This window comes from Mirounga leonina, unplaced genomic scaffold (assembly GCF_011800145.1).
Source record: "Mirounga leonina isolate KUSES-001 unplaced genomic scaffold, KU_Mleo_1.0 Mir_197, whole genome shotgun sequence".
Lineage (NCBI taxonomy): Eukaryota > Metazoa > Chordata > Mammalia > Carnivora > Phocidae > Mirounga > Mirounga leonina.
Genome location: NW_023270494.1, coordinates 12,286,091 through 12,313,226, shown reverse-complemented (window position 1 = coordinate 12,313,226; position 27,136 = coordinate 12,286,091). Strand labels below are relative to the sequence as shown.

Genomic DNA, 27,136 nt, shown 5'->3' with positions numbered 1-27,136 from the left:
CCTGCTTCTCCCTCTCCCGCTCCCCCTGCTTGTGTTCCTGCTCTCGTATCTCTCTCTGTCAAATAAATGAAATCTTTAAAAAAAAAAAGAAAAAAGAAAGTGCGTGTACAGTTCAGTGGTTTTCATTATATTTACAAAATTGTGTGACCATCGTCACTATCTAATTTCTAGGACATTTCTGTCATCCCAGAGAGAAACCCATGGGCAGTCACTTCCTGTTTCCCTTTCCTCCAGCCTCTTACAACCACTAATCCACTTTCTGTCTCTAGAGTTTTGCCTGTAGAATCACACAACTACGTGGCATTTTGTGACTGACTTCTCTCACTTACCATGTTTTTAAGTCTCATCATGTTGTGGCATAAATCAGGAGTTCAGTCAGCATTAAAGCTGAATAAGCCATTGAATGGACATGCCACATTTTGTTTATCCATTCATCAGTTGATGGGCATTTGAATTGATTCCATTATTTGGATATCATGACAATGCTGCTGTGAAAATTTGTATATGAGTTTTTGTATGGCCATATGTTTTCTTTTCTCTTGGCTATTGTATGGGGAAAAACACTGTCTGTGTTTTCCTTCACTCATACACTCGTAATACTTCTGACTCCAGATATGTGGGTTTTCTACACATCAAGCAATTTTCTTGGACGCCAACTGGATGTCCTATAACTCAACTAAATCTGACACTATTTGCCTAGAGTTAGTTAGTGTCAGATCCTACAAGGTAAGGGCTAAATCCCACCAGACTGCCCCCACTTCAGATGTTAATCAAAAGTCCCAGGTTGTTACCTGTACTTCTTACCAAGCTGCTATAAATAGGAATAACGTGAAACCCTTCTTGGGCTCTGTGATTTGCTGGAATAGCTCACAGAACTTAGGGAAACATTACTTGCACTTACTGTTTTATTATAAAGGGTGTAATAGTAGATGCTGATAAATAACCAGATGAAAAAATACACCGGGCTAGGTATGTGGGAAGGGGCACAGAGTTTCCTCACTCTCTCCTGGCACATCACTCCCTGAGTACCTCCATGTGTTCACCAACCCAGAATCTCTCCAAGCCCCAAACTTTTGGGTAGGCCTTATTACACAGGTAGGAACAATGGTAAACTTAATCTTTAGCCACTCTCCCCTTCCTAGAGGATGGGGAAATGGGGCTGAAAGTTATAAGCTTCTAATCCGTGTGGCTTGACCATCTAGGTCACCAGCCCCCATCCTGAAGCTATCCAAGAGCCCATCCAAAGTCGCCTCATTAGAACAACACACACTCCTATCACCCAGGAAATTCTAAGGGATTTAGGAGCTCTAGGCCCGGAACCAGGGTCAAAGACCAAATATTAGAACAAAAGATGCTTGTAGTGCTCTTATCACTTAGGACATTACAGGGATTTTAGCTCTGTTCCAGGAACAATATTTTCTGTTATTTCACAGGTGTACCCTTAGGAGTGAAATCTCTGGGTTATATGGTGATTCTGTGTTTAACATTTCAAGGAACTGCCTGTTTTCCAGAGTGGCTGCACCACTCACCTGTGGGCTTTTCCAGTGCTTCTCCATCTATTTAGACAGATTCCTGGTTTCTCTGCATCCCTTCCTGCATGAGGCAACTACATGGTCAAATGTCCAGGCGTAAGACCCATATGTAGGATGCTGGGAAGGTCTTCTGCATCCCCCGTACCCATTGCCAAACCCTGGCTAAAAAAATGGGTAGATCTCCTCATTATCAGGGCCCTGGTGGCATCCCGATGGCTTAATAAATCTCAGCAAGGTCTCTACTTCAGAGCATGACAAATAATACCTGCTGCTAAAACAGCCTATCCCTCAGGGGAATGTTTGCCCTTTAAAGCCTCCCAGACCAAGTGACCTGGACCGCAATTCATTGCTACGTCTGGGAAAGCTCTCAGTGATATGTTGTGCCCGGTACGTGGTAGATACTAATAAAATTTCCGGATGAATACTTGAGTATTAGTCATCTCCGGTCAGATTATTAGACCACATATACCTGCTTGATCCTCAGACGTGTCTGCCAAATTAGAGCATACGTGTTTCTGCCAGGATCATGTTTACCCTTGCAGTCTTAACTCTGAGTTCCCTGGATGAGATAACTCGGGCTGACTTGCAGACATTCCTCCAGCTTCAACAGGCACAGTCCCCTTGTAAATCAATTGTGGGATGCACCCAAGAAACCACAATGCACTAATGGACTACTAGATGGAGTAGATTTGCAGCATTCAGTAGGCATATGTCCTAGGACCTCTGGGAGACCACAAACATAAAGAAACCACTACAACATGAGTAAAACCACAAAATTCTAAGTGACCTTTCGATCACTTTGTCAGAGTTACTACATAGGTCAGTCGACAGCACTGAAATTTAGATGCTGTGGGCTTGGCCACATTCATGGCCAATTAAGTGACTGACTTCTGAATATCAGATGTAACACCAGTTTGAAACAGACTTTGGCAAAAATATAAACCCAACATATCAGGGATTTTGGGTACCACTCAAAAATAGCCCAAACTGCATATGTGAAATTTGTGAAACCCAAGGGTCTTCTTTTGTGTAGCTAATACTGGGCCATCCCCACTTTTGCTGTTCAGCTAGAAATGAGAAAAGTTCTTGGGGCCCTTGCCAATAATGAGCACAACTACTGCCCGCATTCTGCTTCGAGTTCCCACCATGTCTCAGGGTTTTCCCTGTTAGTTCAGTACCTTCCTCGTCAAATCAGAATCTCTATGCATGTGTTGTATCCTTGTCTCCCCTATTCATGAATAGGAAATCAAATCTTTTAAACCCTTCTGGACTTTTTCCCTCCCCACCAACTGAGTGAGCCTGGGGTTAGGTGTGGGGATAGGAGTTAGATTCCCAATTTCACTCCCGTTAAGATAAGCGAAGGAATGTCCCCAGGCTGGGAGCAGATTTTTAATTCCCTTTGGAAGCTATCCACTGAACCATGTTTTCCTTACCTTAGTTAAATAGATATTTTGGTGCTTCATACATTTAAACAGTGGATACATAATCTTAAAAAGACCAGTATACAGGAGGACATGTAGTATACATTTCTACTTAGCAAACTCTTTCCCTATTTGATTTATAAATGCCATCTTTAAATCTACTTTTGTATAGATTATGGAATGGGTAAAAATAAGTTACTTGTCAGGGGTTAGGGTGAAGGGGAAAGCATTTTTAACACTACTCTTGTGCAAAATTTTGTGCAAACGAGATGAAAATCCCGACAGTGAGATAATATTCCTAGTCAATAACAATATTCTAAATACTTCTGTTTCCTGATTTCAGGCAAATACTAGTGTTGTTCAGCCGAGGCATTGTGTTATCTGTCTGATTTATTTACTGTTTCTACCTGAGGTGGATAATTCCGTTTAATATTTGTTTATTCATTAAAATTTTCAGCTCAGGGAAGTCAAGAAAAATTGTTTCTTTTTTTTTTTTTTTAAGATTTGTTTATTTTAGAGAGAGAGAGAGTGGGGTTAGGGGCAGTGGGAGAGGGAGAGAGTGAATCTCAAGCAGACTTCCTGCTGAGCATGGAGCCCGATGCAGGTCTCTGTCTCACGAACCCGAGATCATGACCTGAGCCGAAATCAAGAGCTGGATGTTCAACCGACTAAGCCACCCAGGCACCCTGAAAAAAATAGTTTCTTAACAATTTTTTATATACTCTTTTTATATAAATCTTATAACAATCTTTTATATAATCTCTTTACTTGGAATGTTTATTTATGAGTTTTATATCTTTTATTGTTCAGGTCACCAAATAAATAAATAGAGAAATATAGGAAAACATTTTTTTCTGAATTGCAAAGTAGCCTGTTCTATAATAATAGTGAGTCACTTCTTGAATTCACTGTGTAGCTCCACAATGCCGTCGCAGAAATGGAAAAGGAAAAGTTTGATCTTCAAAAGCGGCACACAGAAAATATTCAAGAGTTGCTCGAGGACACAAATGTGCGTCTGAATAAAATGGAAGGTGAATACATGGCCCAGACACAGTCCACGGTGAGTCTTTTTTTTCCTTTTCTTGCCGTTTCTAGTAACTATCCTATTAATCTCCATGACTCCATGCTTCCTCAATGTGTGCAGTGCATAAATAAATGTGTTATAGAATTTTAAAAAAACATTTTACCTTCTGACTTGATACAGAATTATATGCAACAATGGACAGTCTCTTGAAGTCTGCTGTGGGATTTCACTCTGGATTGTTCAGTGCCACTGTTTCTCTTCTTAACCCCCAGAAGCCTTTACAAATCTTTTTTCTTGTTGTTGTTGTTGTTTTTACTGACTTTCAGTCTAAAAACCCTCCCTCCTTTCCTTCCTTCCTTCCTTCCTCCTGTTTCATTTCAACTTGATTGAGGGATCAGACGCAGATATCACATGGGTAAGCCCCAAAAGTTCCCTTCCTGAGAGGATACAGAAGGAGGTCACCAGAGTACACAGCAGAGAGACCAGTCACTTTCTCTAAGGAAAGATGAAGCATTCCCCTCAAGAGCCACCTCAGGGAACACCTGGTTGCGGAGGATAGGTCTGAGAGAGTGAGCATCTTCAGCCTTTGAGAAGGTTAGCTGACTTCCTAAAATACATAAGGCTGAAACAGGTAGGCTCATGGGTACATGGACAGGGCTCCTCACATCTGAGGCAAGTACACCTCATCAATCTTGTTCCTATATACGATCTGACCTTATCGAATGGTAGAACCTTGTGTCCTAGGCATGAACACAGTTCTTATTTTCCACTGACAGTCCACTCAGGCCAACCTGGCTGGGCCGTGGACTTCCTTGAATTTAAAGCTGTGGAATTTGAACAAGAGTCGGTTTCTCTGGCTTGTCTTGGAGACCCCTAGACCAGTTCTACAGCCTATCTCGCAGAGTTAAAGAAATGGGAAGCAGGATCCACAGTGACTTGGAACTTGGGCTTTAGGGTTTTGGGTTCAAATCCCGGCTTACTAACTTGAGTGCCATGTGAGTTCTTCACATGTTAATTTTCCTCACCTGTTAGATAGGATAACAGTAGTACAGTGTAATAGATGTTGTTGGAAATTTTTTTTAAAGATTTTATTTATTTATTTAAGAGAGAGAGAGAGGGCACGAGAGACAGAGAGAGAGTGCGGGGGGGAGGGGCAGAGGTAGAGGGAGAAGCAGGGAGCCGATGCGGGGCTCCATCCCGGGACCTCAGGATCACAACCTGAGCTGAAGGCAGATGCTTAACCAACTGAGCCACCCATGTGTCCTTGTTGGAGATTTTTAATAAATTAATATACATAAATTAAGTTACATACTAAGTGCTCAATAGATAATTTTTAAATATTATCTTTGAAAATGTAACATACAAGAATGATAATCAAGGAGACATAAATGAGAAAATGATCAATTCAAGAAGTTAATCAACATTTGCTTAAAGATGGCCGGTTGAAGATTGTGTTGGCCTCCATCCCCTCCCACAAAAATGATAGTAAAGGGATAAAGAAGAAGGTGTAAACCCAGAAGGACAAAGAGCATAATGGAAGTAATAAAATTTTGGGAGTTGGAAAGGCAATGGGTGAATTGAAACTGACCAGTTCAAGGAAGCGAACCCTACATCAGCATTGAAGAAATCTGCAAGCAAACTGGATGACGCCAGGGGTTCTCCTGGAGGCTCAGGACTCGTCAGCACCATCACCTCTGGGAGAGGAGGTGCAGGTGGTGCTTCAACACACTGGTTTCCTAGGAAGTTTGTTTAGGAAGCAGCTAGATGTTGACTTGGGGTGCTGGACACAAGTGCGTTTATCATACTATTCCGTTTACTTTTGTATGTGTTTGAAATGTCCCATAATAAAACTTTTTTAATGATAAAATTAACAACCAAAAACAACCAGATCTTTCTATCCCCTCTCCCACCTCCTTTATGAAGCCTGGGATCTTAGCAGAAGACTTGAGGTTATTTTCGGAAGATATTTCATACCACAGCAGTTCTTAGAGTATGGTGAGCACGTCCTGGGGAGTCCTTGAGACTCTTTAGAATCCTTTGAATGGCCAGATTGAAACTCTTTCCACAACACCCCCCGCCCCCCCCAATAAAGGAAAAACATCAAAAACTAGGGTCATTTAAAACGGGAAAATGTTAAGCTCCCCTCAGATTTTCTCAACTCAATATTTGACCAGAAGATAATAGAACAACACTAAAAGAAAAATATTAGAAGAAGTATGGCCTAAAATGGTTTTTAAGTATAGAAGATATGAGCAGTTTTGAACATCAGCAAATATCTTTGACTTTTATAAATGTTAAATGTCACTCTGATGTCCCTCGGTGTGGATTTTTGGGCATTATTTGAGCCCTTTAAATCTGTGTTCACACTGGGTGTTTCATGTAACTAATGAATCATTGAACACTACATCAGAAGCTAACGATGTACTATACAGTGGCTAACTGAACATAATTAAAAAAAAATCTGTGTTCAGAGAAATTTATTTCCATTGTTCTTCCAAAAAGATCTGTTGTTCCTACCTCTTAGGTTTTATTTTATGCTTTCTACCTCTTTGCATGTCCTTCCTATTCTCTACTCCTGGGATGGTTTTCTGTTCTGATCTTACTCTCACCAATTAATTCTTTAGTAGGTTTCCTTCTGCTTATTGTGTCTATTACACTTTTTATTTGGCTACTATATTTTTTCATATCCAGTATTTTCATTTGCTGGTGGCCTCCCCCTCCTCCTCTTGTTTTCTTCTTTTTTCAAGCAGAGCAAATGTATTTGCAAATCACATATGTGGTAAGGGATTGACATCCAGAATATGTAAGGAGCTCCTACAACTCAACAACAACAGTTTCCAGGGCCTTCTACCCTGAGGGTCACCCCCTCCTCCCTATTTAAAGCATAGTAAATCCAAGAGACATATGTAGTCTATTATAAAAACATGCCAGGCATTATACTGGGTACTGGAGCCATAGTGGTGACCAAAAAGTCCTTCTCCACAATGCTCACATTTTTGTGCAGGTGACAGCCAATAAAGAAGTATAACTGTCCAGTGGTGATAAGTGTTCTGATGAAAAAGAATTCAGTTTAAGACCTGCCTTGTAAATGGAGGTGACTTTGTCCTCAAGGGGGTATCCATTGGTTGTTGGGATAAAAGAAATTTTAGATATTATAGTGGTTTGTGACATTCCAGTGGGCACAGTTTATATACAGCAAGTCTGGGGTATTAAAATTTCAGGGTAAGGAACAACTAAAAGAAAAAATAACTAAAAAGCCTTCTTAATTAAGGGAGCAATAATTAAAAGAAAAAAAAAAGTTGAGCTACTCTGGTGTGAGGGGATAGAGTGGAGGAGGTTGCTACCACAGGTAAGGCAGTCACGGAAAGTCTTTCTGAAGGTGGGGCAAAGGGACCCAAGGAAGTATCAGAGGAATCCATGTGATAATATGGGAACAGCATTTCAGGCAGAAGGAATAGCCAGTGCAAAGATCCTAACACTGGGATGTGTTGGGCAAGTTCAGAGAACAGCAAGGGGGCAATGTAGACTTAGCACTGGAAGCAGAAGGGGGCGTGGTAGGAAAAGAAGTTAGGGCACAAATCCGAGAAAGCTGTGTAGACCATTGTAATTGATTCTTTTTTTTTTAAACAGCTTTATTGAGGTATAATTTATATATTACAAAATTATTTTAAAGTGTACAATTCAGTGAATTTTTAGTATATTTGTATTGAATTTTTTAATGGGTTGAGCACATGGAATTGATGCCATCTGACTAATATTTTAAACATGTCTCTCTGGCCCTAGGCAGAGAAAAAAGTGTGAGGGGCCAAGAATGGGAGCAGGGAGACCAATTAGGAAGCTATTATTGTAGTTTAGGTAAGAGAGGGGCTGGCTTGGACATAGGTATCAGCCAGCAAATGATGATGCTGTTAAGTGCAATGCAGTAGGCTAGGGGTGGATCAGGTTTATTGGGGTAAAAGAAAAAATTCAAGAATTTATTTTCTGGATAATAAATATAATGATGTATCCAACATCCATGAACAAACATGAAATTTATATCTGAAATACATTTTTGCCATCTCAACATCCTAAATTTTTACAAACATGAATTAAACATAATAATTTTAAAGTTGAAACTTGATTGCCTAAAATGTTGACTTACAGAGTTATATTTTATTAATGAAATAATATAAGAGCAAGATCTTTCACAGTGGAATTTTTAATTTTTATACATTTGGGATGTAAAGAAAAGTGATGCTTTGGAGCCAAGTGGTCATTGTCAAAGTAACTTCATTCTATTTTTAATGAAATTTGAAGTTAAAAATTAGCATTCAGACCTTGTCATTAGGTAACAGTAAATATAGAGAAAAATGGACAGAGTCTGTTAGCAGGATTGAATTTAAGAATCATCAAAACTAGACAGATCTTGCTGAGCAGCTCCTGATTTAATAATTAAATAAGGTAGAGTTCAAGGCATGGCTTAAGATGAAAGATGGGACTGTCACTGAGAATTAGTTTCTTGGTTTTGTTGTTCTTTCAGGTTTTTTCTTTCTTTCTTTTTTTTTTGTTGAGTCTTGTTTTGTTTCATTGCCATTTGTTGTAAGCAGATACTTGTATAGATTATTAGACTTAACGTCTTTTGGTATTGGCAAGGATTTTCTTGTGTGAAATTCATAATTAAAACATGTAAACAGTGAGTTTTTAAAACAATATATTAGAACTTATAAATATGAAAATTATAGCCAAATTATTAGATGCTTGGGGAGGTGACAGCTGTAAAATATAGGGCTCCATTCATATCAATGTTTAGACACACTGAAAGCCTGTGGATGGCTTTATTGCAATTTTAGGCTCTGTTAGTGGAATTCTTTACCTTTTTCTGTATCATGGATCCCACTGGCAATCTTGTGAAGTCTATGTGGTCCTTCTCAGAAAAATACTTTTAAGTTTAATAAAATATTAAGATTACAAAGAGAAGTTTTATTGAGTTACAGTTATTGAAATATTAATAAATCAAAGTCATGATAAAGTAATATATATGTTTCTAAACTAATGCAATAAATATCAAGATTTAGCAGTGGGCCTGATAACCATTGTAATTTATTGAATAAGAATGAAGATAAACAATATTTAGTGATTATCCCAAACTATGATGGACTATAAAAATATCTGTGATTTCTGTTAGTCATAGGTATTGCTAAATACTACTTTGGTTTGTTGACTATATTCTTAGTTGAAGGGAAATGCTGAAGGTCAATTAGGGTGGTGAAAATTAAGATGGAATTTTCTTCTCCATTCTAATTTCCTGACACTCTGAATTGTGTTCATGGACCTGTATCAAGTTTAAGAACCCCAACCTTAAAAAGTATCAAAGGGTCTTAGATACCTGAGAATTTTGTTAGCCATTTATTACCTGTTGTTAGTAGGGACATGTGATAATTCATGGAGCAACTCATCTCCTCTCTGAGATGGCTGGAATTTGTCATTTTGTAGTCGCCACCAGCATTTCTTCTCCCAGCCTCATAATTACAAAGAAACCCCCAGATTAGCACCAGTTCATCATTTTGAATTAAATGACCATTTAAAAAAAGTGGTTTTTATTAAAAAAAAAAAAACCACAGTATTAGATTTATAGAAAATTTGACAAGATAGTACACAGTTTCCATATACCCCATACCCAGTTTCCTTTATTAACGTCTTACATTATTTTGGCCCACTTGTTACAACAAATGAATCAGTAGTGATACATTATTATTAACTAAACTCCATAGTTTATTCAGTTTTCCTTAATTTTTATGTGATGTCCTGTTGTCCAGGATCTCATGCAGGACATAACATTACATTTAGTTGTTACGTCTCTCTAGTTTACTCTTGGTTGTGACAGTTTCTCAGGCTTTCCTTGTTTTTCATGATCTTGACAGTCTTGAGGAATGTGGGTCAGGCATGTTGTAGGATGCTCCTTTATCGGATTTTGTCTCATGTTTTTCTTTCTTTCTTTTTTTTTTTTTTTAAGAATTTATTTATTTATTTGACAGAGACAGAGACAGTGAGAGAGGGAACACAAGCAGGGGGAGTGGGAGAGGGAGAAGCAGGCTTCCTGCTGAGCAGGGAGCCCAACGCTGGGCTTGATCCCAGGACCCTGGGATCATGACCTGAGCCGAAGGCAGACGCTTAATGACTGAGCCATCCAGGCACCCCTGTCTCATGTTTTTCTTACTATTAGACTGGAGTTCTGGGTTGAGGCAGTAGGATCCCACAGGTGCATTGCTATTCTCACTATATCATATCAGTGGTATGTGAAATTAATGGCATCACTTTTTTTAAAGAAAGATTTTATTTATTTATTTGAGAGAGAGTGAATGAAAGCATGTGCAAGCGGGGAGGGAGAGGGACAAGCAGCCTCCTTGCTGAGTGCAGAGCCCGATGCTGGGTTCCATCTCACAACCCTGAGATCACGACCTGAGCTGAAATCAAGAGTCGGATGCTTAACCAGCTGAGCCACCCAGGCGCCCAATGACATCACTTTTGAGATTAACCTTGATCACCTGGCTGCCCATGCTTAAAAGTAGGGAGTTATGCTCTCCATACTTGAGGATGGAGTATCTATATAAATTGAAGTTTTTCTGCATGGGAGATTTGTCTCTTCTTTCTCATTTATTCATTTATTGAATCATTTATATCAGTATGGACTTGGGATATTATTTATTTTATATTCTGGGTTATAATCCAATATTCCTTATTTTTTTGCTCAAATTGTTCCAGCTTTGGCCATTGGGAGATCTTTCAGTGGGCTCCTGTGCCCCTTTGACATACCCCCATCAATGTGGATACCACGGAGAAGGTATTAGAAGCCAAGACCTGTGTGCTAGGTGTGCTCAGTATTGTTGGGGTGTCTTTTCTTTTATGCCCTTTTACCTGATGGAGCAAGGGAGTGTATGTGCATATACTTACCTGTGTATATATGCCTTTTTATAAATATTTCTATATGTAATCATCTATCTAAACATAATTTCTTAGTGATGTCTGTAACTGAAATGAATTACCACGTGGATTGTACTAGCCTCTTCCCATTGTGTATCTGTAAATTCTTAATCTAACAGTGGAAACTTGGCTTCCACCATCCTTCTTCATTGTTACTTAGTTGTTCCATTCCCGTATACATGTATACCAGTATCAGAGTTATTAATCCATAACCCCATGGGAACCAACTTTGAGTACAGTGATTATAAGCGGTTACTTTTTGCTTTTGGCCTTGCAGACTCCACTCATTTTAAAATTGCTTAGGCCATCACTTTTTCCCCATCCCTTCAATGAGTTTTTTCATGTATTTGTAATATAACTAGATTCTCTTGTCACAGTCTGCATTTCTTCCTCAGATTCCCCCCAATTCCTAAGTGATTTTTTAAATTTGCATAATATAGGGTTCATTTTTTGTGCTTTAAAACTCCATGTGCTTTGACAAATGCATCTTCTCATGTATCCATCATTATAGTGTCGTACATATTTTCACCGTTCTAAAAAATCACCTGTGCTTTACTCTATTCATCCTTTGCCCCTCTCTCTAGAATCCCTGGGAACCACTGATCTTTTTAACTGTTTGCCTAGTTTTGTCTTTTTCACAGTGTCATATAATTGGAATCATACAGTATGTATCCTTTTCAGACTGGTTTCTTTCACTAAGCAATTGTACATTTAAGGATTCTTCATGTTTTTGTGGCTTAAAAACTCATTTCTTTTTATTGATGGATAACATTCAGTTATATGGATGTACCATAGTTTGTTTATTCATTTATCTATTGAAGGATATCTTGTTTATGTCCAGTTTTTTGGCATTGATGAATAGAGCTGTTGTAAGTATTCACTTATAGAGTTTTGCATGGGCATAGTTTTCAAATCAATTGTGACTCAAATCATTTGCAAATTCACTATAGGAAATATAGCCAAAACAAATCAGTGCATATATATGTACCATAAAATATTTATGAGTGTTCATAACAACATTATTTTTAATAGCCAGACACTGAAAATAATCCATCAATAGAATGGATAAATTATTTTATGTATATTCATACAAGGGACTATATATAGCAATGAGAAAGTTTTAATTACTGCTATACCCCATGACATGGATGAATCTCTCAGTCATACAATATGCATGATGAAGCCTGACCCAAAAGAGTACTCTATGATTCCATTTATAGGAAGCTCAACAAAGCCAAAGTTAATTTTTTTGTGATGAAAGAGTAGTGGTTGCCTTTGTGGAGAGGCTGACGAATAAGGCTTCAGAACGGCTGCTAATGTTTACATCTCGTAGTGGCTCATGGGTATTTTCAATTTGTAAACAGTTATTAAAATGTATACTTAAGATTTGTACATCTTTTTGTCATATTTCAATGTATTTATTAATAAGATAAAATATATCAATCTTTTTGCCGCTCTAAATAGTTGCTGAGTTACTAACCCTTTCTAATTTTTAGCTCCTATAGGATTCAAATGTTTGTATGTAAAATTCCAACATCTGTATCTCCAGTCCTTATGTCTTATTCTATCAGTTGCATAACCAAAGGCCCATTGGATATTTTATAATTTCCTGATATGTAACTTATAGAAAATCATGTCTTTATTTCCTACCAAAATAATGCTCTTCGCTGAGCTTTTTCTTAATTTTCAGTGTGCTATAATTCTCTTGGCATATTAGATTTTGAGCCTGGAAGATTTATAATTCTTGCCACTTGTCATCTCCTTTATTCGGTATTTTACTTAATCATACTATTTACTACTCCAAAAATTTTCTTGGATCTTCTCTCTTCCTTTCTGTTTCCACAGCTACCACTTGAGTTCAGGCCATTGTTGCCTCATTCCAAGACCCTTCTAGTGACCTGCTAGTTGCTCTCCCTGTCTCCTCTTGTTCCATACCCCACAAGTGCAGTTTGTCCCATTCATGTCCCATGATCGAGAACTTTAATTACTAATCTAATGCCTATTATAACTTCTGCTTATAAGCCATGCCCATTCAAGAACTCCAACCTCATCTTCCGAGTGCCACCTTTGAGTTCACGATGTGGGAAGGTATTCTTTGCACACAAGGTAATCTGTTTGTCATTAACTATACAGTTACTTGTTTCTTCCTTGATCTTGTTGTTCCCTACCTGGAATTCCCCTCTACACTGTCTGTCACAGCCTGCAAAGTAATGATTCAACAGCATCTTTTTTCCTGAATATCTTTTTATCCCATTTTGAGGCTTCTATTTTTTTTTTTTAAAGATTTTATTTATTTATTTGAGACAGAGAGAATGAGAAAGAGAGAGCACATGAGAGGGGGGAGGGTCAGAGGGAGAAGCAGACTCCCGCTGAGCAGGGAGCCCGATGCGGGACTTGATCCCGGGACTCCAGGATCATGACCTGAGCCGAAGGCAGTCGCTTAACCAACTGAGCCACCCAGGCGCCCGAGGCTTCTATTATTTTTTATCCTCTCACTTCTTTGTATTCAGTTTTAAAAAGATTACTTTGCCTAAATATTGTTGTCCTTAAGGTATTTCAATATACATCTGTACGTTTTCCCTTAAATTTATTTTACTTACTTTGGGTCTATTTTATGTAAGACACCATGAGTGTTAGGAAAATGCCTTAAAAATACATCATAGGGGGGTGGGAGGATGGGTTAGCCTGGTGGTGGGTATTTAGGAGGGCACATTCTGCATGGAGCACTGGGTGTTGTGCACAAACAATGAATCATGGAACACTTCATCTAAAACTAATGTTGTAATGTAAGGGGATTAACATAAGAATAAAAAAAAAATTAAAAAAAAAAAAAAAAAAATACATCATAAAAATGAAATAATAATAAATTAAAAAATAATAAAATGAATAACTGTCTTACTATGCCGGGTGATAATAAAATGAATAACTTACTATGTGAGTGAATTCTGTTGCATTTATTATTCTACAGGTGCTGTAAGTCTTCTCATACTGTTGTTTCTTTCTCTGAACTGACCTCGGTCATAATTTGCTTCCTGTGAATGTGGTTTTGTGTGATTTTTCAGCTAGCCCAGACCTTCCTGCTTATTCTTTCATGCCAGATTGGGTTCAGAGATGCTATGGTCACAACTTGTATATATGTTATTGTTTAACCAAGCAACAGATTATTTGCATCCCACTTAGTTTGTATAACCATGTTCTGATGACATTTTCTAAGATCTCCAGCCATGGGTCATGCTTTCTTGGAGTATTCCTACATTTCTATTTGATCATCATTTCATTTTGCAGACATTCCTCATATATTTTGAGTCATGTAAATTTTCCTCATAGATTTTTAAATTTCAGTATCTGGACCATTCTGCATGTCGATTTCTGTTTTTTTTTTTTCCCTCTTGATTCTAATTTTTGATGTGCCTGGTATTTTCTGATTGAATGCTAGACATTGTGTATGAAAGATAGTAAATGCTCTGGATGATGTTATCTTGCCCAAAGAAGTGCCACCCTAACCTATGAGAGCGTCTGGTGTGGAGACAGCTCCCCTTGATCCATTCAGGGACCGAGGTGACTCAAGGCTGGGTTGCAGTCCTTGGTCTACCTCTGATTCACTCCCACTCCTAGTGTGGCCTTCTACACAGTTTGAGGTGAAAGTCTCTGATGTTACCAAGTGCCTTCCTCCTTGAATAATCTACAGTTTTTCACTCCTAAGTACAGTGACACTGCCGAAAACTCTAGTCTGCATTTCAGAGTATTTTCTTTTGGTTTCTTAGCCATCTGCCCTATAAATGTTAGGAATTTGGGAAATTCCTTGAGGAGAAAATTGCTGGAGTGGAACCCCCTCCTATGTGCACCCATTCTCTCAGGAATCTTGGTTCCTCAAGTCCTGTCTGCCTAGGCCACCCCCTGCTCTCATTGCCTTGCCTCATCCTCACTCTCCAAGATTGGGGAATGCCTCAAAGGTGAAAGCAGCTTATGGAGAGAGTTGACTCATCTCTCTGAGGTTTCTTTCTCTGGCCCTCTTAAGTCCTAGCTGCCTTGGAAGTTCTCTAATGCCTTTAAATTGATTTTTTCTTGATGTCTTTTGGGTTTTTCACTTTCAGTGCAAGTGTGATCTGCTGCAAGCTACTCCTTCATAGGCAGAGATAGAAGTTCCTCTCCAAGGGTTTATTAAGACAGAGTTTCATTTCTGTTTCTAGTATATCTTGTCTCTTTTGGGTAATTTCCAAGAGAAGAGGGAATAAAAATAATTTTTATTCTCCATTTAAAGCTGGAAGGCCAAGTATGTATTCTTTTCTTTGTTTCTTCCAGTCAATCGATATTTAAGAAACAAGGAGAGTTTAGAATATGTATTGGAAAATTGAACTATCTTCTAAAAGGAACCCCCAAAGCAGAGGGATCATTAATAATGAGGCAGAGTGAATAGGATCCATGGAGAAGAAATCTGAGCATCTGATATGTGTCAGACTCTGAGCTAGGAATTGTATGTATTTTCTATATACCATATCTATAGAACATGTTTTTACATTAGATGTAATTATTTTCATTCCTCAAATTCAGAATCTGTTGCTTCCAAAATTTAAATTATATACCTAAATTCATATTATAATGAAGAAAGGATGGAATGAATAAAGAATGTTAGGGTTATAATATTATTTAATGCTTAAACTTTATTTTAAATGTTTATCTTAGAATGAGTATAAAAAGATACTAATTGATTGGAACATCATCCTAACCTTTTCTATTTGCTCACACTTACTGGAAGTGTAATTGTTAAAATGAAAATCAATTGTCCCTTCAGCTAAAGTCTGCTTACCCTAATTTTAGATAAAGTACCTAGTCATAAACATACTGATCTAGTTTTATAAAGATGAAAAATTCAAAATAACTTAAACATCATATAATAGGGAAATGATTTAATTATGTGATGATTTTTGAAGACTTTGGAAAATGCAGTGCTTTTGATAAAATGGTAAATAACTAAAAATATGAAACAAATGAAAATTTCATTCACTAATACTGCAACTATGTAATAAAATATTTTTATACACTAATGTGATAATACAAGTATCACTTATTTTTTAAAATAAAAATTTTTAATTAAAAATACTACATTATTTTTATGATTTTAAGAAGTTTCTAGAGCTTCAAGTGAAGAGTAAAGAACATTGCCAAATATACATTTATTAATAGTTGCATAAAAAGAATGTAACTTTTGTGAGGATAAGGACTTTGTCTCTCTTATTTACTGGCTTGCCCCTAGATCCCAAAATAGTATCAGATTTAGTAAATTTTTGTTGAATGAATGAATGAAGAGCTAAAAGCATATAAACGTGATGGCCCTACTCTTATGGGAGAAAGCATTCTTTTTTTTTTAAGTTCTTGTTGAGTTAGAGGTTGGTATAATTTTTACCAGTATGATTTATGATACATTTATTTTCTGTATTCTTATCTCTAATAGGGTATATATTTTCTTCAGGCTACTTAATGATACAGAAGTGTTATAAAATCAGTTGGAGACTTTCCTAACAATGACCTATTCTTTCAGAACCAGGTGGTCAAGGAGCTGGAGTCACGTGTCCAGCAGCTGACTGGAGAAGCAGAGAACAGTAACTTACAGAGACAGAAATTAATGCAAGAAAAATTGGAGCTTGAAAGATGTTACCAGATAACATGTAATGAATTACAAGAAGTAAAGGCAAGGTATTGTCTGAAGTCAGATATCTATCAGATGTGGCTGTAAAGTACTGATATTAACTCTAAAAATTATTTACCAAAATTAATCACACCTGTGCATTTAACCTTGGGACGTTTCTAGCATAAATATTGCCATTTGCTGATTTTAAAAGTCCTATTTAATATAAGAAGCATAACGTTTAAGAACAGTTGATTAAAATGTGGATACTTGCTTGATATATTGAAATATAGTGCATTTGAATTTGGTTCACTAAAAAAGTTCATTATTAGATATTCTAAATGTATTAGAAGTATATTTTATTCTCTTACTGCTTTTAGGCGCAACACACTGCATAAAGAGAAAGATCATCTTGTAAACGATTATGAACAAAACATGAAACTATTACAAGCCAAATATGATGCTGATATAAGCCTTCTGAAAAAGGAGCATGCTCTTTCAGCTTCTAAGGTATTATATGCTGGTAGATATAGCCACACAAAGTAGTTACTTACCTTACTCAGCATAGAGCCATAGATAGCCATGTGGAAGCTAACTATTTGGCATTTGAAATTAGTCTTTTTCTGCTTTATTCTTGAAATAACTGAAATTTCAAGAATTTTTATTGGTATTTAAAATACTGAAACTGCTGAATGTCTAATACAGAGCATAATATAAATACTTAATAAACTAAATTCTGCTATAAGCTAACCCTTTTAAGTACCAAATTTTTTTAACATACAAAAAATCATACAAAAATTCAAGTGGAAATCAGTTGTGTTAATAATGCATATTGTAGAGTAACTATGTACACTGTTATTATTATTTTGAAATCTGGGTCATGCTTTAGCTTTCCTATCATCACATACACATACATACAGGAACCCATAGACACCCTTCCTGGCACCCACACACTTTTGTGTCAGATACTCCACAAAGAGAATCCTCTAGCTGCAATTCTAAGGTAGTCAATTACTTGCTATTTCATGAATGAAGTATTCCAGTGGATTTGCTTTTAAAATTAAAATTTAGAAACTTTTCTGTAAGCCCATTATCTTTACATAAGTATTATATTTTTGTAACTTTAAGTACTGTGCAGAATTTAGTTTATGTTTTGACTTTAAAAGATTAATTTTTAAACTTTTAAAAAAATTTTTCATTCAGATTTATAGATGATTTTAATTCTGATTAAACCTTCAATCAGGGGGAAAAGTAAGTCTACTCAACCAGAAGTTCTAGGATGGTACTGTTTTTCATTATTCTTAAAATTCTTGTAGGCATCTGGTATGATTAAAGAACTAGAAGAGAACATCTGTCAATTAAAACAGCAGCTCCAGGAATCAGAACTTCAAAGAAAGCAACAACTAAGGGTGAGTCCTGTATTTTTATACAGAGCAATGGCTAAAACTCACCTTTCCTTTTCTTGATTATAAGTAGAAATAAGAGTCAATTAAGAAAAATCCTCAGGCATCCAAGTAGCCATTTTTTTCTTTTGTTGCACTGTATCATTTTTCATCTTACTTATTTTAACAAAAGTAGATGCTGATGGGATATAGAGAATAAAGAACAATAATTTTATTGCATAATCTTTTTTGATTCATTCAAAAAATAAACCTTATTTAAATACATTATTATTTTAGAATAATTTCTTCCCTTTAAATTACTGTCTACCAGTCTTCAAACTGTCTCGTTCTCCTTCACATCTTGTAGATCTTTCCTTTTCCCTCATGGTCAAGAATTGCCAAAGACTGACATATGATACAATTTCAAATGTGTTATTTCCATATTGAGTCAGTTGATTACTTTTAAGTAATTTCCTAATCCTAAGGGCCAGAAAGGTTCTCTTCCACTGTAAAGTAGGCCCTTTTGAGAGTAGGAACATCTTCAGATAACTAAGGTTTTCTGTTCTGCCCTCACACAAAGCTACTCACGTTTCTGTTTGTAGTTTAGAAGATTGGACAGGTAGGGCTCTTGTAATAATATACAAGACTTAAAGTTTGTCATCGGGTAGATTGATTTATTTCCTTAGGTTACAAATTGTATTGACGCTAGTAGCAACTTTAAGTTCAATAAAAATCAATATTTATTATTCACAGGATCAAGAAAATAAGTTTCAAATGGAGAAAAGTCATTTAAAACGCACCTATGAAAAAAAGGTAATATGTTTTATGGGACGCTGTAAGACATTTAAAATGGCCAATGAGGCAATTGAGAATGAGGGCTGGTTTTTATGAAGCCATGCATTCTAGCCCTTAAAGAATCATTGATTTCTTAAGTTTATTTCAGCTAGCCAGTGATCAAATTTTGCTTCATTTTTCATGTTTATACACAGCTTCTTTACATTGATTATGAATGGTATCAATGTAAAAACAGCCCTGTATATTATATTTAATGAGTGAAGAGTATTATGGTATTAACCTCTCATAATAACACTTTGAAATTATATGTCTTTTCTACCAGTTTAAAAATACGATACAGCTGATGGGAGCTATTTGTATTCTGTTGTATCATATATGTAGTAATGTTAAATATTTAACCAAAGAATATAAAACAATTAAAGAATTGTCTACTACTTAAACATTTCTTTAGTAATTGCTTCTTGTCATTTGGAATAGTGAGTAATTCTACATATGCTGGCATCCCTGTTATCACTAATAACTGGGGGTTTATTGACATAATTTAATACCTTTGGCAATAAAATGCAGAGTTCTATAGGTTTATGATTTTTATACTTAAGTTTTGAATTTGTTGTTTGCTATATGACATGGAAAGTAAAAGAATAGTTGAAATAGTAAAGATTTTATTGTTACTTTTATAATTATTTACTATTGTAATATTAACAAAATTAATCCATTTGTAAAATACATAATGGAAAATGAGTAAGACATTATCCCTTCAATAATTAAATACATACAAATTAAAATTAAACAGGTTATATGGCATAACATTCTTTTTTTTTTTTAGATTTATTTATTTATTTTAGAGAGAGAGAGAGAGGAGGGGGAATGGGCAGAGGGAGAGGGGAAGAGAGTCCCAAGCAGACTCTGCTAAGTGCGGAGGCCGACGCAGGGCTAGCTCATGACCTGAACTGAAATCAACAGTCAGTTGCTTAACTGGCTGAGCCACCCATGCACCCCATAGCACGACGTTCTTAAAACACTTTGTATATCTCATCTTACTTATCCATATAGTCACTCAGCAGATATTCATTAAATGCTTTCATTGGGCAAGGTATCATACGAGGTGCTGGGATCGGGGAGAGGGTTAAGGATGAATTAGCATAGATTCTGCCTTCCAGGAGCTTAATGTCTAGGAAGAATATTTCTGTCATTTGGAAAAGTGAGTATTTCTACTGACATGTATTGACCTGAATACATGCCCTTTAAAATTATGATTTTCTTATTGCTAAAGTTTTTTTGTTTTGTTTTGTTTTGCTGATGTTTCAATACAGTCTCAATGCAAGGTCTTAAATATATTTCATGTCTAGGGGCACCTGGGTGGCTGAGTCGTTAGGTGTCTGCCTTCGGCTCAGGTCAGGATCCCAGGGTCCTGGGATCGAGCCCCACATCGGTCTTCTTGCTCAGCAGGGAGCCTGCTTCTCCCTCTCCCACTCCCCCTGCTTGTGTTCCTGCTCTCGCTCTCTCTCTCTCTGTCAAATAAATAAAACCTTTAAAAAAAAGAAAAAAAATTTCATGTCTACAAAATGATATCTGAACCAGAGAGGGGAATACTGCTTTCATTGGAATAAAGAATTTTTTTTTAGTTTTTTACTATTGAGCCATGTAGCTTCATAAATATTTGACTTACTAAAAGAAGACCATACAGTATCATAAGCCTTACCCCCACTGTACAAGGCATCCTCTGGGTGTCCTTGTTAGTCCATTGTTCATTCTTTGGGCAGATGTCTGGCTTCCTGTTCATTAAGGAACACCTTCTTAGCCTCCTGCTCCATTGAACTCTGCAGTCACTCCTCTTTCTGAGATGATATCTGGGTACCTGTGAGATAGGGAGAGGGGCTGGTAGCAAAGAGAAGGACACACACTGACTAATTGTAAAAGAATGTGTTCCTATCCCAAACTTCTGTAAGTCCTACTGAGGACAGTTAGATACAGAGACAGAGCTGGAGAGAGAGTCTTCTACCACTGTCTTTTCTTGGCTTCAAAGGACACTAAGGTTTCTGGATCAGCCCCTCTGCCTGGCAGACACACCCGAGAAACAGAACATTAGAGCTCAGTTGGTCCCTATCCAGTAGCCTTCCACCCACTCCTATTTTATTTCGCTTAGGGAGCAGACCTAAATTCTTTGTGTTAGCATCCTAACAGCTTTTCCCTTTCCACAAAGTATCAGTTGGCTTTAGCTTTTTAATAATGTCACTAGTTAAAGTGTGTTAGTTGTTTTCAATGTAAATAAGAAGTGTTTAAAATAATAGCAATCTTAAAAAGAAAAATAAGCTCAATTGTTCCCGTTGCATATGTTCTAACATTATTTATACTGGAAGAATGTTGCTCAGCATGTCACTTTTTGTTTTACAATTAATTCCACAATCTCCCCCTTTTACATTGACATCTGTTCTTCTTTATTAAACCTGCTGTGATCTTAGTCCTTGAAGATTGGATGTCTCGTACCCCCCTCAGGGAATATCCTTTTTGACCGCGCAAAGAGCTGACATAAATCTGACATAGTCCTGGACTGTGGAAGTCAGTAGCTAAATGGGTTGTATAGGTTTTTTGTTTGTTAGCCAGTGTTACAGGTGTGCACATTCAATAACTCTTGGTAGAAAACTTAGTTCTGAATATCTGTTCAGGAGGAGGAAATGCCATCTGAGTGACATTACTTCCTCATGCCAATAAGAAAGCAGCATGAGAGGTCCTAACTTGTCTTTGAGGTAAGAGAAACAGCATCAAATGCTGTCCCTAATTTAAGCACACACACATTATCTAATGGTTTTTATTGATCTCTAGTGGCTATTGCCTGCTCTTAAGATCTTTGAACATCAAACAAATAATAGGTAGTAAAACTAAATGTCATTGTTTGATGAAGTGTCCTAGTCTGTTAAATCAGGAAATGGTTAGGCTAAATGATTTTACTAGCAAGGAAACACCTGCCTCCTACAAATAACCTATTGCTTGTTTTCCAAACAGGCACCAAAGAGTGAAAGATGGTGCTGTTTACCTAAAGAAGTTCGAGGGACAGATGTTAAGCATGTATATTCTAAAATGAGCTAGAATTCCAATACCTGCTTATAATTTCTCTGATGTAACTGTGTAACAGACGAGATATAAAGTCTGCTGGAGTTCAAAACCATCAAAAATAGTATTCCAGTGTTTTGCATTTGCTTAAAATTCTTTTCATTAGGTTAAAATAATTTAAAATGTTCACAGCTTTACACATAATATATTGTGTAGTATTTTCCAACTACCACTGGCATGATTTTCTTTAAGAGGACAGTGTGCCTTGAGTCAAGTTTTAAACAATGAAATTGCACAGCGAAACGACTTACAGAAAGAAGCCATGCAGCCCAGTGCCCACATGTCTCCTGTGGGGAAGCCGAGTTGGAGATGGGGTGGGGTTAGCCAGGCTGTGGATGTGTGGGTGAGCAGCAGTTCACTGTTCCTTCCCATACCAGCGTGTCTGCCACCCGGTATCTGTGTTCTTGTGCAGAGTAGAATCTCTTTCTTATTGATACAAGTACTTCTTTCTTGATTACTTAGTAAATTCTTGGGTTGCCAGGGAAAATATTCATAATATTTTACATATGTTTACATACATTTTACATACATTTCCAAACATTTAGTAAATGTTCAGTAATTGTGCTTATGTCTAGTTCAATCAATTATTTACAACAAACTCTCATGTTGGGGAATATATGCTCTATCTTTGACTCTCCGGTTTGTATTTTCATTATTTAAGTTACTAAAATTCACTTTTGGTATTAACCATATAGAGTAGGGAAAGGATTACAAGATCAGTCCAGGTTATTCTCCACTGCCTTGCGTACATTAAAAAGCAAGGATGGATAGTAGCATTATCTTTATCACCCCTGGAATATAGGTAAACTATCTGGAATATAGGTAAAAACTAAAACTAAAATCCAAAAAGGCCCTTAACCACACAATACAAATATATTCAATTAAGGACAAATGGAAAAACAATTTTTGTGTTGGCCCAGGAATTGTGCTGCGTGCTGGGGATGTAGAAATAAAGGAGAAACAGCTTCTAGCTTTAAGGACCCCTCAGCTCAAAAGTCTGTGCATCGACACATGTATGTTTACCTCAGAGGGAAGTCTCTCCTTCCGCCCCTCAGATAGTCCCATTTCTGCCTTAGAAATGGTTCCAGTGCTTTTAGAGGCAATAAATCAGATCAAGGTGCTTGTGTTAGCACATTGACCAGCATCAGGAAGTCACGACTGCAAACCTGACACAGGTTAAGATTGAAGAGAGAGTGATAAACAGCACTTTTATAAGAGCTCCCATTCTTAGCAATCCAGGGGCCATCTTCGGAAAGGGCAGCCAGTGCACCTAGGGGATTTACTGTACTGTGCCATCCCTGTGACTTCGGGTCTCGACAATGACCTTGAGTTTTCAAGAAAATGTTTAGTTATAGAGTATTCAATCTGAGAAGGTAATGATAATAATTTTTAACATTTGTGGAGCATTTATTATGTTCCTAATACTGTTCTAAGAGCTTTACATGGAATAATTTATTAACTCATCACAATTACTTATTTTCCATGGAGTAACTTATTAACCTATCACAACTTTTAAGGTATAGTTACTGTTATTCCTGTTTTTTCAGGGGATGCAACTGAGGCACAGTGTTAAGTAAGTGGTAGAGGAGAAGGGTAGAAACCCATGGAGTCTGACTCCAGAGCTCACACTCATAATCACTGTGTAATTTCAGATAGATTTTTCTCAAAGATGAGTAATTTTTTGAAGTTTTAACTTAAAGAGGTAAACCTCAGTTATGCTTTCTGAGGTTCTGAGAGTCCTGAGTCCCAGAGAAAAAGAAACAGGGGAAATCCCTGGTAGTGCCATGCATGGGAGGTACATTGCCAATATGTAAAATATTATTGACTGATCGGTAATTCCACCAGTGGCTCCTTATGACTTTCCCTGGTGGCATGTGGCTTCGGAGTCCCGCACTAGTGAGCTGTGAGGTGTGGAAAGAAACCCCTCCTCAGTGGAGATCCCCAGTCCGCCATCCTGGGGGCTTCCTGGGACTCGGACTGGCGCTGCAGCCTGGAGGAGGAGGCCACACTAGCAGACATGTAATGGAAGTGAGGTTGTGCCCCCTGCATTTTTGCTCAAGCACCAAATCCAAATGTATAATACGCCATTTACAAATGAGTTGGAGAACCGAGCCATAATGGGGTCTGTGGCAAAATAGTGCAGAGCATAGGAGGGAAAGTGTTATACAGAAGACTCCGAGAAAGGAGTGTCTTCGAAAGGTACTACTCCAAAAGAAGGCATCAAAAGGAACTCATCAGTAAAGTACCGGAAGATACAATGTCTAGAAAAGAAGAGCAGACATCATAAGAAAGAAAAGGGTGGAGTGAAGTGGAGGCAATTGTCATGGGAAGGATGTGAAGAACCTGAAAACACAACAGCAGCGCTGACATCTACGTGGGAGTTGGGGAAGGTAGAGCTGGTGCTGTGGAGCACCCCATCAGTGATCTGAAGGACAGACTGTTAACCTGCAGACTGCAAAGGACAGGCAGAGAATAGATACTAAAGCAGAAAACAGAAAACCAGTAGACAATGATCAATATTCCTAAAGGGTACTCAGAATCAATTAACACGAAGGAAAGGTAGGAGAGACCTTTCCTGAAGGTCTGTGTATACAGAATGAGGAGATTCACCCTATATCAGATAAAAACCAATAAAGAGGGGCACCTGGGTGGCTCAGCTGTTTAGCGTCTGCCTTTGGCTCAGGTCATGATCCCAGGGTCCTGGGATCGAGCCCCACATCGGGCTCCCTGCTCAGCGGGAAGCCTGCTTCTCCCTCTCCCACTCCCCCTGCTTGTGTTCCCTCTATCGCTGTCTCTCTCTGTCAAAAAATAAATAAAAATCTTTAAATTAAAAAAAAAACAATAAAGAGATTCGACAACATTTGATCCTCAGTACAGAGAGTGATTTTCTAAGTATCCAAGCTGGGGCAAGAAGGGGCAAAAGATCAGGTCAGTTTAGTCTCCTTGGTTGCAAATCTAAATGTCTTTTTTTTTTTTTTTAAAGATTTTATTTATTTATTTAATTGACAGAGAGAGGGAGAGAGACAGTGAGAGAGGGAACACAAGCACGGGGAGTGGGAGAGGGAGAAGCAGGCTTCCCGCTGGGCAGGGAGCCCGATGCGGGGCTCGATCCCAGGACCCTGGGACCATGACCCGAGCCGAAGGCAGACGCTAATGACTGAGCCACCCAGGCGCCCCTTAATTTATTTATTTACTTATTTGAGAGAGAGAGAGAGAGTAAGTGAGAGAGAGCACAAGCAGGGGTAGAGGAAGAGGGAGAAGCAGACTCCCCGCTGAGCAGGGATAAATGTCTTAAGACAGTAGAGTGACATATGCTCTGTTGTTAGGCCAAAATGTTGTGACTTAGTAATCTCATACATAATTTTTCCTTCATGTGTGAAGGCAACAGCTGACCTTCTTGGATGTGTAAAGCCTCAGAGATAATCACCAAGATATTCTTTTTGAAAATAAAATTACTAGCTGATGTACTTTCATCCACCTAAGGATAAGCAAAACATCAAATCAAAACAAAAAAAGACACTCAAGAATAAAAAAGAAGTAGTGCTGAATGCCACATTAACTAAAATAAAGTTGAATTTAAATGTTTATTGTGTGAATGATATAAAATAATGCAGATGTAAAAATTTCTTGAGAGTTAAAAAAGGTGAAAACGGCTATCTGGATCAAATTAATCAGATTATTTAAAAGAAAAAATGGGTAGGAGAAGAGGCAAATGTGCTAAGCTGTTATTTTAAAAGATAGGACATGGAGGTTGGTTTTTTGCTTATTGACTATTAGAGAAGTATATGTTAAAAATAATTGTGAAGCAGTGCCTAGGTAGCTCAGTCAGTTGGGTGTCTGCCTTTGGTTCAGGTCATGCTCTCAGGGTCCTGGGATAGAGCCCTGCGTCGGGGCCCCTGCTCTTAGGGGAGTCTATCTTCCTCTCCCCCTGCCCCTCCCCCTGCTCATGGTCTCTCTCTCTCTCTCTCTCAATTAAATTAATCAGATTTTAAAAAGAAACCAAAACCAAAACAAACAAACATATGTTTCCAAAATATCTGCATTGGGTCATCTCTGAGTTTAATTTTGGGCTTTAATTTCTTTGATTCTGTACATGAAAGAGACCAGATCAGTGTTGGGATGGTGCTTCTGTTGCTTTATTAATGTATCTACTCCAATTTAGCATGCCTACTATGTGCCAAGCCTATAATACATACCAGGGATCCAATATAAGTAAGACAATAATTTCAGTATAGGACCTGGTAAAATTTTGGGCAGTTGACCTTTTTTTCCCCAAGTAAAGTAAAATAAATGTAGTGGCAAAAATTTGCAAGGCAGGTTAGTTGCTCTTTCTCTTTTTAATAAATAGGTATTTATGAGGTATTTTAATTTTACCATTTAAGATATGGGGGAGAGGGGTCCCCTGTCTTTATTTTCCCAAGCGCCTACACTTGCCACCACCCTGCATGTTCCTGTTTCCAGTTTTTTCTCACCTCTTGGTCTCACAGCAGCCAGTAGAAGCTTTTGATATTCTCATGGAATATGAGAATATGAACAAACTCATGGACGATTTTCCCTCTCCTCTCTCTCCTTTCAGTCTACAGACAGGTGATTTTATGTATTTATCTTACAAAACCACCAGAGGAGAAAAACACAAGAAAATTATCAAAGGAAAAGGTCAAAGAGTATAAAGTTTTGAATTGGAGAGGTCTCCATCCAAACTAATATAAATAGCCAAGTATTTTGGGCGAGCCCTGAGTCAGTGTTTGAAAAGGTTTGTGAATGCGTGTGTGCGCATGTGTGTGTGTGTTGTTGGTTTTGTGCTTGTCATTCCTCTCCTGTCCCCTGTGCCCACCCGTGGTGCTGTCAGCCTCACCTGGGTTGCCAGGGGGTGTGCAGCGGTGTCCTCCCCTTAGTAAGTGACTTGCGTTTTCTCACCCACCAGCATGGCTCCATACCCTCCGTTGCCTCGTGTGTGGAAGCATGGCTGCCATTTTACTCCTCCCTTTCTGTCCAGCTGTACCAAAGTCTCCTTTCCCTGTAGATCCACATAGTGTCCATGTTGGATATGCTTATCTGTATTTGCATGTGAAGAGCTTTCTGTGAAGAGAAAGTTTCGTTTGGCCCTCATTATTCATGCCACCATCCCACTGACTCAAAGGATGCTACTTTTAGGAAAGAGATCCTCATGGTGGGGGGACTGCCTCCTAAACTCAGTGAATGATTATACAAACCATTCCCACCGGTGGAAGAGAGGGCTAATTCATCAAAACCTGTGTATGTTTGGAGAATATAGACACCTGATT

At 37.8% G+C, this 27,136-nt stretch overlaps 1 protein-coding gene across 1 annotated transcript in view; it reads left to right on the top strand.

Annotated features, from left to right (window-relative positions):
• CEP112 (centrosomal protein 112) overlaps positions 1–27,136 on the top strand; it is a 429,161-nt gene that overhangs the window by 90,374 nt on the left and 311,651 nt on the right. Inside the window, exons 13-17 of the mRNA XM_035026212.1 lie at positions 3,870–4,013; positions 16,477–16,631; positions 16,944–17,073; positions 17,880–17,972; positions 18,699–18,758. Coding sequence (XP_034882103.1) covers positions 3,870–4,013; positions 16,477–16,631; positions 16,944–17,073; positions 17,880–17,972; positions 18,699–18,758 — 582 coding nt within the window. The remainder of the gene's footprint in view (positions 1–3,869; positions 4,014–16,476; positions 16,632–16,943; positions 17,074–17,879; positions 17,973–18,698; positions 18,759–27,136) is intronic.